This window comes from Psammomys obesus, unplaced genomic scaffold, assembly GCF_907164565.1.
Source record: "Psammomys obesus unplaced genomic scaffold, mPsaObe1.curated_primary_1811, whole genome shotgun sequence".
Lineage (NCBI taxonomy): Eukaryota > Metazoa > Chordata > Mammalia > Rodentia > Muridae > Psammomys > Psammomys obesus.
This window is the reverse complement of record NW_026596131.1, coordinates 16820870-16831053: the sequence shown is the minus strand read 5'-3', so window position 1 is coordinate 16831053 and position 10184 is coordinate 16820870. Positions and strand designations below refer to the sequence as shown.

Genomic DNA, 10184 nt, shown 5'->3' with positions numbered 1-10184 from the left:
ATGAAAAACCACACAGTGCCCTCAGAATTCATTCTATTAGGTCTTTCGGATGACCCTGAGCTTCAGATTGTGATCTTCCTCTTTTTAATTATCATGTACGTACTAAGTGTCACTGGGAACTTGGCCATCATCGCTCTCACCTTGGTAGACCCCCATCTACAGACCCCCATGTATTTCTTCCTCAGGAACTTCTCTGTTTTAGAAATAACTTTTACAACTGTCTGCATCCCTAGATTCCTAAGCACAATTGTTACCAGAGACAAAACTATCTCCTACAATAACTGCACAGCTCAGTTGTTTTTCTTCATCTTCATGGGCATCACTGAATTCTACCTTCTAACTGCCATGTCCTATGATCGCTATGTAGCCATCTGCAGACCGCTGCACTACACAACCATCATGAACAGGAGAGTCTGCATTTTGCTGGTTTTTTCTGCCTGGCTGGCAGGGTTCCTCAACATCTTCCCACCTGTCATTCTTTTTCTTCAGTTAGATTACTGTGGCTCCAATGTCATTGATCACTTTGCTTGTGACTACTTCCCCCTCCTGCAGTTATCCTGCTCGGATACATGGCTCCTGGAAGTGATTGGGTTTTACTCTGCCATAGTGATACTGCTCTTCACGTTAGCATTAATCATTCTTTCCTACATGTTCATTGTCAAGACAATTTTGAAACTTCCATCTGCCAGTCAGAGGAAAAAGGCATTTTCCACATGCTCCTCTCACATGATTGTCATTTCTATCTCATATGGCAGCTGTATATTCATGTATGCTAATCCTTCTGCCAAGGAAAGAGCATCGCTGACCAAAGGAGTGGCTATTCTTAACACTTCTGTTGCTCCGATGATGAATCCATTCATCTACACCCTGAGGAACCAGCAAGTGAAGCAAGCACTTAAGAACACCATCCAAAGAGTGTGCTTTTCTCCAGCAGACCATTGCAATGTTAAAGTATAATGTCTTCTTTCCAAATGTACAGGTGAGGGAGAAAAAGCAGGGTCTGTGGCAGGGTGGGCATTTTGATATTTAATGATAATCCATGTTTAGAGTAACCATTACACTCTGTACATTCAGTTCATCTCTGTATGTGTTTATATTTGTCTTTCCATTTATCATTTATGTGTTTACTTGTAAATGTGCTTTTCTTTTTCTCAAAAATTGAGTCCTTTCAGGTTTTTTTCTATTGTGCATTCCCTATCTAAACACTCCTTCATTTCATTTATTTGGGAGTTTACCATCATCTTGTTATAAATTTAATCTCATTGTAGAAAAAAAAACTTGGGAAAACTGAATATTGTTCCATGATTTTCTAATATTTCAAATCTTTATTAAAATTTATTTAGATTATATGAAAGTCTTGGCTAATGATTATGATCTTCAGATAGGAGATGTTATTTTTGTGTAGACTCAGTACATTTAGCATGATAGAAAATGTGTCAGGATGCAGATTTCAGAAATCATTCTTACCATGTACTAGGAGAGAATGTTGCCAGGAAATCTGTTTCTATTCGGAATTCTGTGAAATCAAGTAACCAGAATTACTGGTGATTTGATTAAAAATATAAATATTTACTAAAATATTTTAAAATATTGTATTCATGTGAATCATATTCTTTATACTAAAAGCTATATTAAAGAGAAATGGAGTGATTGTTACAGTGAAGACATACTCTAATTTTTAAATATATTAGTTAATTTGATTCTTTCAACAATTTCATGAGGTACATAAAATTACTGTTCCCATTAATATGTTTCTTTTGTAGATTTAGTAATGATATATAGAATAAAGCAGAATATGTAAAATAATACAAGGAAAACTAACAAAATTATGATAGACCTATGGGAGTTCAGCTTTCTGGAGAGCTGATTCCTAATCTCAGGATCTGGGAAATGACCTTAGAACTGCTGATAGAAAAGCTAATGTCCACTGTGTGTATGCTGCGCATATCATACTTCAGCTTAGACACCTTACATGAGTATTTTGTAAAATCTTTTAAAATTAAACTATTATCTAAAATTTCTCAGGGAATCAATGATATAGAAAGTGTTAATGATATAGAATAGGAGTTCAAGGTTTCAAAGACAGTAACTTATAAATATACTATTTAAACTGACTTTAACAACAAAACCTCTGTTCATGAAGTCAGAGCAAGCTGGCTTTACTATTAATGACTTTCTAATATAATCTATGTTAAATACAGTTGTACATGCATACAAATCCCTAAACACATTAAAATCTAAAATAATTTTAATTAAAAAACTACATCCTATAACTCTAGATATCAAACTGTTTTGATATTTATCAGGCTATATCTAAGAAACAATTGTGTTCCATACACAAAATCATAAAAATAGAAACACAGTGAAAAATCAAGAATATTTTGTAAATAATTAAATGAGTGGTTATACATGGCCCCATGTGTTTTTTTTTACATTTCTTTTTTATTATTATCATTTATTCAATTTGTATCCAGGCTGTAGCCCCCTCCCTTGTCTCCTCCAAATCCCACCCTCCCTCTCTCTTCTTCCCGTATGCCCCTCCCTAGTCTACTGATAGAGTAGGTTCTTAAGATCTGTATATGGATGGTAGCAGTTTTCTAAAAATAAACAACCCTCTAGATAGAAAATCTCACTAATTTTTATAATTTTAATTTTTTTCATGATTTCATTCTAAAATATTTGTTGCTTAATTTTGTTGTATTTTTTTAGTAAGAGTCTCACTATATATCTCATGCTGTGCTCTACTCAAGATCTCACTGTTCCAGCCTCCCCTCCCACCTGCTGATATTACACTCAGATGCCACCACACCAAGGTCTTAAAACAAATAAACTACAATTTTATGATAGTTGTTGGAATTTAGGTTGGGACCATTTCTGTTGAGAATTATTTAGATGAAAGACTTTTTTTTTCCTTTTTATTTATTAAAATTTATTCACTTTGTATCTCAGCTGTAGCCCTCTCCCTCATCCCCTCCTAATCCAACCATCCTTCCCTCTTCCCCTTCCATGTTCACCCTCAATCCACTGATAGGGGAGGTCCTCCTCCCCTTCCATCTGAATCTAGTCCATCAGGTCTCATCAGGACTGGCAGCATTGTCTTCCTCTGTGGCCTGGTAAGGGTGCACCACCCCCCGCCAGGAGAAAAGGTCAAAGAGCAGCCACTGCATTCATGTCAGAGACAGCTCTGTTCCCCTTTCTAGGAAACCCACTTGGACACTGAGCTGCAATGGGCTATATCTGTGCAGGGGTTCTAGGTTTTCTCCATGCATGCTCTTTGGTTAGAGTATCAGTCTCAGAAAAGACCCCTGGGCCCAGATATTTCCGTTCTGTTGCTCAACTTGTGGAGCTCCTGCCACCCCCCAGGACTTTCTATTTTCACCCTTCATTCATAAGATTCTGCCCAAAGTTTGTACTCTGCCCAAAGTTTGGCTATGAGTCTGACCATCAGCTTCAAAACCCTGAGTGGATATTAGACATGTAATACATGTTAAACATACTAAAATCTGTAAACTTAAAGAAACTAAGCAATAAGGAGGATCCTGGGTAAGATGAGCAATCCTTGTTCAGAAAGGCAAATCAAATGAGACAGATATTAGAAGAGGGAGAAAACAGGAAACAGGAGAGAAGCCTATCACAGAGGGCCCCTAAAAGACTTTTTTTTAACAAAAAAAAGTATATCAAATTCTATATCAATAAAAAAGAATTGCTTACCATGTCTGTATTACCCAGGAATGATTCCCAGTACACATAGTAAGCATAACTGAATAAATGTTCTGACAAAGGTAACCATGACTACAAATCACAGAGTTGTAAAAGTAATACATAAAATGTGTGATGTACAATCAGAATGGCCAAGATGAACAACCCAAGGGACAACACATGCTGGAGAGGATGTGGAGAAAGGGAAACCCTCCTCCACTGCTGGTGGGAATGTGAACTTGTACAACCACTCTGGAAAGCAATCTGTCTCTTTATCAGACAACTAGGAATAGTGCTTCCTCAAGACCCAGCTATACCACTCCTAGGCATATATCCAAAAGACACTCAAGTATACAACAAGGACATCTGCTCAACCATGTTTGTAGCAGTTTTATTTGTAATAGCCAGAAGCTGGAAATAGCCCACATGCCTCTCAACTGAAGAATGGATGCAGAAATTGTGGTACATCTACACAATGGAATATTACTCAGCAATAAAAAACAAGGAAATCATGAAATTTGCAGGTAAATGGTGGGAACTGGAAAAGATCATCCTGAGTGAGCTATCCCAGAAACAGAAAGACACACAAGGTATATACTCACTCATAAGTGGATACTAGACATATAATATAGGATAAACATACTAAAATCTGTACACCTAAGGAAGCTAATCAAGAAGGAGGACTCTGGCTAAGATGCTCAATGCCCATACAGAAAGGGAAAGAGGATGGACATCAGAGGAGGGAGAAAACAGGAAACAGGACAGGAGCCTACCACAGAGGGCCTCTGAAAGGCTCTACCCTGCAGGGTATCAAGGCAGATACTGAGACTCATAGCCAAACTTTGGGCAGAGTGCAGGGAATCTTATGAAAGAAGTGGGAGATAGTAAGACCTGGAGAGGCAGGAGCTCCACACGGAAAGCAAAAGATCCAAAAAGGCTGGGCCCAGGGGTCATTTCTGAGACTGATACTCCAGCCAAGGACCACTCATGGAGATGGCCTGGAACCCCTGCACAGAGGTAGCCCATGGCAGTTCAGTATCAAAGTGGGTTCCATAGTAATGGGAACAGGGACTGTCTCTGACAGGAACTGATTGGCCTTCTCTTTGATCACCTGCCCCTGAGGGGGGAGCAGCCTTACTAGGCCACAGAGAAAGACAATGCAGCCACTCCTGATGAGACCTAATAGACTAGGATCAGAAGGAAGGAAAAGAAGACCTCCCCTATCAGTGGACTTGGAGAGGGGCATGCTTGGAGAAGGGAGAGGGAGGGAGGATTGGGAGGGAGGAGCTACAACGGGGATACAAAGTGAAAAAAGTGTAATTAATAAAAAATTTTAAAAAAGTAAATGCCAAAAGTGTTCTGTTCAGGGAAATTTGATCATAATTCAGGGAAATTAAAATGGTGGCCTAATGAGGAAAAAAAGAATTATTCCCTTGGCTATGTTTTCAGTGGAAATCCTGGACAATACATCTTCAAAGAAGTAAGAAAGTGTGCACTTGCTGTCTGTTGAATAAGTATTTAAAAATATTCAGTACTGTTGAAGGTTTATGGGAAGCTGACTCCATCATTTGATAAGAGTCATAAAAACAAGCATAAGAATACTAATTAATAAAAAATGTAGTTGTATTATACATAGTTCTTGGTCTTCTTCAGAGAAACTTTTTTTGAGACAGAACTTCTCTGTGTAGCCTTGGCTGTCCTGGACTCACTCTGTAGACCAGGCTGGCTCCCAACTCACAGAGATCCGCCTGCCTCTGCCTCCCTGAGTGCTGGGATTACAGGCATGTGCCACCACGTCCTTCTGAGAAACTTCTTTTTTCCCATTTTTGAAAGGTCTAGATATTTTTTATGTAGCATAATGCTTTTGAGATTCATTCCTGTATGAGAAGCTCATTATTTTATTGCATTTATTTATTTTTAATTTTTTATTTATTACCATTTATTCACTTTGTTTCCCACCTGTAGTCCCCTGCCTCATCCCTTCCCAATCCTGCCTTCCCTCTACTTCTCTTCCCATGCCCCTTCTCCAGTCCACTGATAGGGGAAGTCCTCCTCCTCTTTCATCTGACCCTAGCCTATCAGGTATCATCAGGACTGGCTGCATTGCCTTCCTCTGTGGCCTGGTAAGGTTGCTCCCCTTCCCCACAGACTACCCAGCAGGGTATTAAGGCAGATGCTGAGGCTCATAGCCAAACTTTGGGCAGAGTGCAGGGAATCTTATGAAAGAAGGGGGAGATAGAAAGACCTGAAGGGGACAGGATCTCCACAAGGAGAACAACAGAACCAAAAAATCTGAGCACAGGGGTCATTTCTGAGACTGGTGCTCCAACCAAGGACCATTCTTAAAAATAACCTAGAACTCCTGCGCAGTTGTAGCCCATGGCAGCTCAGAAATTCTTCCTCCTCCTCCTCCTCCTCCTCTTCCTCCTCCTCCTCCTCCTCCTTCTTTTTCTTGTGTAGCAGTTAAATACAGAGACTCACAACTAGTCAAACAGCAGAATGTAAGTGTGTAAGGAGTGCTCAGCCACACACCCATCCCAGCTGTGTCACAAATGCTCCTTGAGAGTCTCGGAGACCAATGTGGACAATTAGATTAAGATGACCAGAAAAGGTAAGAACCGGAGTTTGAGGAGGGCTAGGACAAAACTGTCTCTTGGACATGACAATATGGTTATACTCATGTACTCACAGCTGCTGTAGTAGCCTACCCAAGACCTGTACAAGATCATGCCAATCAACATCGCAGCATGGAAAAGGATGGCCACTCGAGACATCCTTAGTGAGGAGCTATTGAGAGCTGCTAATTACTGTAATTACTACCTAATAGAATCAGTTTTCTTCAGGAATATGATCCCTGGCTGGCGAATCCACTGGATTCCCCACAAGCATGTCATATGGGCATCAATAAGTAGGTTATAAAAGTATTTGAAGATGGGAAGGATTTAAGAGAGGAGGAAAATTATGGGTGAATAACTTCAAAGTCATTGCATACATACATGAAAATTTGAAAGAATAATAATGTATTTAAAGGAAAGTTTGATCACTGTATTATGTGCAGCAAAGATGTGTTTGTGGAAAGCATACGAAAACTGCAATAATTATTTTAATAAATGTGTGAAGACAACAACTGTTTTAAGAAAAAATATGTAAGATGAATATAAATATTAATTTTAAGAACTTTATTTCTCTGTGGCCTTGTAAGGCCATGCTGCCAGGGGGTGGGGATTGAAGAGCAGGCAACGTAACTCATGCTGGAGACTCCCTCTGCTCCCCTTACTAGGGCACCCCATGGAGACTGAGCTGCCCATAGGCTACATCTGAGCAGGAGTCTAGGTCCTCTCTATGCATAGTTCTTGGTTGATTCATCAGTCTCTGCAGGTCCCTTTGGGCCCAGATTTTTTGGCTCTGTTGGCCTTCTTGTGGAGCTCCTGTCCAGACAGTCCTGATGAGACTTGATAGGTTAGGGTAAAATAGCAGATGGAGGAGGAACTGCCCTGTCAGTGGGCTAGGGGAAAGGCATGGTGGGAGAAGAGGGAAGGAATGTGGGAAAGAGAGGAGATGAAGGAGCGGGCTACAGCTGGGATTCAAAGTAAATAAATTGTAATTAAAATAACACATTAGTAGATAGAAAGGTAAGGATTTGCCCAAAAATGTTTGTTCAAAATTTTTTCTGCCTCACCTTGTCATCCCTGATGATAAAGTCACTAGTCTTAAAAAAAAAAAAAAAAAAAAAAAAAAAGTATTGATAATGGGGTCAGAGAGTAGGTATTTTGAGACTATTTGTTTATTTTTTTATTAATTACACTTTATTTACTTTGTATTCCCCCATAAGCCCCTCCCGATCCCACCCTCCCTCCCCCTTCTTCACGCATGCCCCTCCCCAAGTCCACTGATAGGGGAGGTCCTCTTCTTCCTTCTGATGAGAGTATGCTACAGTCATACTGTTCCATTTGAGATTATTGTGAAAAAAGGAACTCTAAATTTCTGTAATTAAATTATTTTCTTTGTTGTCCAAGATATTTAAGTTTAATTTCAAAGGAATAAATTTTGGCTTTTTTGGGGGTTTTTTTGGAGGGGATATATTAATTAGTAAAAATCCCTATAACTTACCCTGCTGCTTTGTATGTGTTCATTTAATACTTTTATGAAGGAATAAATCATCTCAAAAGTACTTAATTCTAAAATCCTAAGATTGTCATGTATATTTTTATTTTGTAGGATATCCCCCCTTCCATGGGAGTTGATCTAATGGCTTGCTTGTTGAATTATCATCCTGATTGGAATTACTGTTCATATATATACATAGCCCATGTGTTATGCCATATTTCCTATCATCCTCTTTGTTCCATCTTTAATAGAACAAAAAAACATTTTCACGTAACAGAAAAACATTCACTGTAGTTGAAAGCATAATGTTCACACAAAGAAAATAATACAGCTTCATGGGTTTTTTGTGTGTGGTTTAATAGATTGAATATATAAAAGCAGCTATTTCACAGAAACAAAGTCATTGCTATTCTGTTCTTTCTATTCATTTTCTTGTGATACACCATAAATTTTAAAATTACTTTTATTTTTATTAATTACAGTTTATTCACTTTGTATCTCCCCTGTACTTCCCTCCCTCCTCCCCTCCCAATTCCATCCTCCCTTCCTCTTCTCCAGCTGTGCCCCTACCCCAGTCCACTGATAAGGGAGGACATCCTCCCCTTCCCTCTTATCCTAGTCTATCAGGTCTCTTCAGGAGAGGCTGCATTGTCTTTCTCTGTGGCCTAGTAAGGCTGCTCCCCACCCCCTCAGGGGGAGGTGATAAAAGAGTTCCTGTCAGAGACAGTCCCTTTCCCCATAACTATGGAACCCACTTGGACATTAAACTGCCATGGGCTACCTCTGTGCAGGGGTTCCAGGCCATCTCCATGAGTGGTCCTTGGCTGGAGTATCAGTCTCAGAAATGACCCCTGGGCCCAGCCTTTTTGGATCTTTTGCTTTCCGTGTGGAGCTCCTGCCTCTCCAGGTCTTACTATCTCCCACTTCTTTCATAAGATTCCCTGCACTCTGCCCAAAGTTTGGCTATGAGTCTCAGTATCTGCCTTGATACCCTGCAGGGTAGAGCCTTTCAGAGGCCCTCTGTGGTAGGCTCCTGTCCTGTTTCCTGTTTTCTCCCTCCTCTGATGTCCATCCTCTTTCCCTTTCTGTATGGGCATTGAGCATCTTAGCCAGAGTCCTCCTTCTTGATTAGCTTCCTTAGGTGCACAGATTTTAGTATGTTTATCCTATATTATATGTCTAGTATCCACTTATGAGTGAGTATATACCTTGTGTGTCTTTCTGTTTCTGGGATAGCTCACTCAGGATGATCTTTTCCAGTTCCCACCATTTACCTGCAAATTTCATGATTTCCTTGTTTTTTATTGCTGAGTAATATTCCATTGTGTAGATGTACCACAATTTCTGCATCCATTCTTCAGTTGAGAGGCATGTGGGCTATTTCCAGCTTCTGGCTATTACAAATAAAACTGCTACAAACATGGTTGAGCAGATGTCCTTGTTGTATACTTGAGTGTCTTTTGGATATATGCCTAGGAGTGGTATAGCTGGGTCTTGAGGAAGCACTGTTCCTAGTTGTCTGATAAAGAGACAGATTGCTTTCCAGAGTGGTTGTACAAGTTTACATTCCCACCAGCAGTGGAGGAGGGTTTCCCTTTCTCCACATCCTCTCCAGCATGTGTTGTCACTTGAGTTTTTGATCTTAACCATTCTGACATTCACAATACCCACAAAGGACATAAAGTACCTTGGTGTGACCCTAACCAAGAAGTCAAAGACTTGTATGAAAAAAATTTCCAGTCTCTGAAGAAAGAATTAGAAGAAGATATCAGAAAATAGAAAGATCTCCCATGCTCATGGCTTGGCAGGATTAACATAGTAAAAATGGCCATCTTACCAAAAGCAATCTACAGATTCAAGGCAATTCCCATCAAAATACCAACACAATTCTTTACAGACCTTGAAAGAAAAGTTCTCAACTTCATAAGGCATTTTCTTAATTTGGAATATTTTGATATAGACAATAGTGAAATGCACTACAGTAAATAATTTAATTCACAAGAAGTTGCTGCTTCCCCCCTCAGTCATTGCTACTATGATGTGGTTCTTCCACTCTGGGAAGCTTCTCAGCTGCTTCCTCAGCAGCTCTATGGAACCTTAGAGAGCAAATTCTGTGTAACCTTTCAAACTTGCCTGAAGTTACAATGATTTAGTTCCACTGTGTGACAATTAAAGAGAGTAACTTTATCCACTGGTGTAAAACACTCACAGAGCCATCTATACACCTGATGTGCTTAATAAAGTGTAGCTATTAATTCTAATTGTACTTTAATGATATATAACCATTTGCACTCAATTTCTCAAGTACAACACAGCTTTATGCTTCTTAATAGTGATAACAGAGCAATTGCCTTTCTCTAATGCCTTACGTGTACTCC

General features: G+C 39.6%; 1 protein-coding gene across 1 annotated transcript; it reads left to right on the top strand.

Moving 5' to 3' along the window:
- On the top strand, nt 1-3526 carry LOC129665589 (olfactory receptor 6C3-like; the record flags this gene model as incomplete). The annotated part of the gene is made up of 2 exons (XM_055592344.1): nt 1-915; nt 3518-3526. Coding segments are annotated over exons 1-2 (924 nt in total), but the record flags the coding sequence as incomplete, so codon positions are not given.
- Between the last annotated feature and the right edge of the window lie 6658 nt (nt 3527-10184).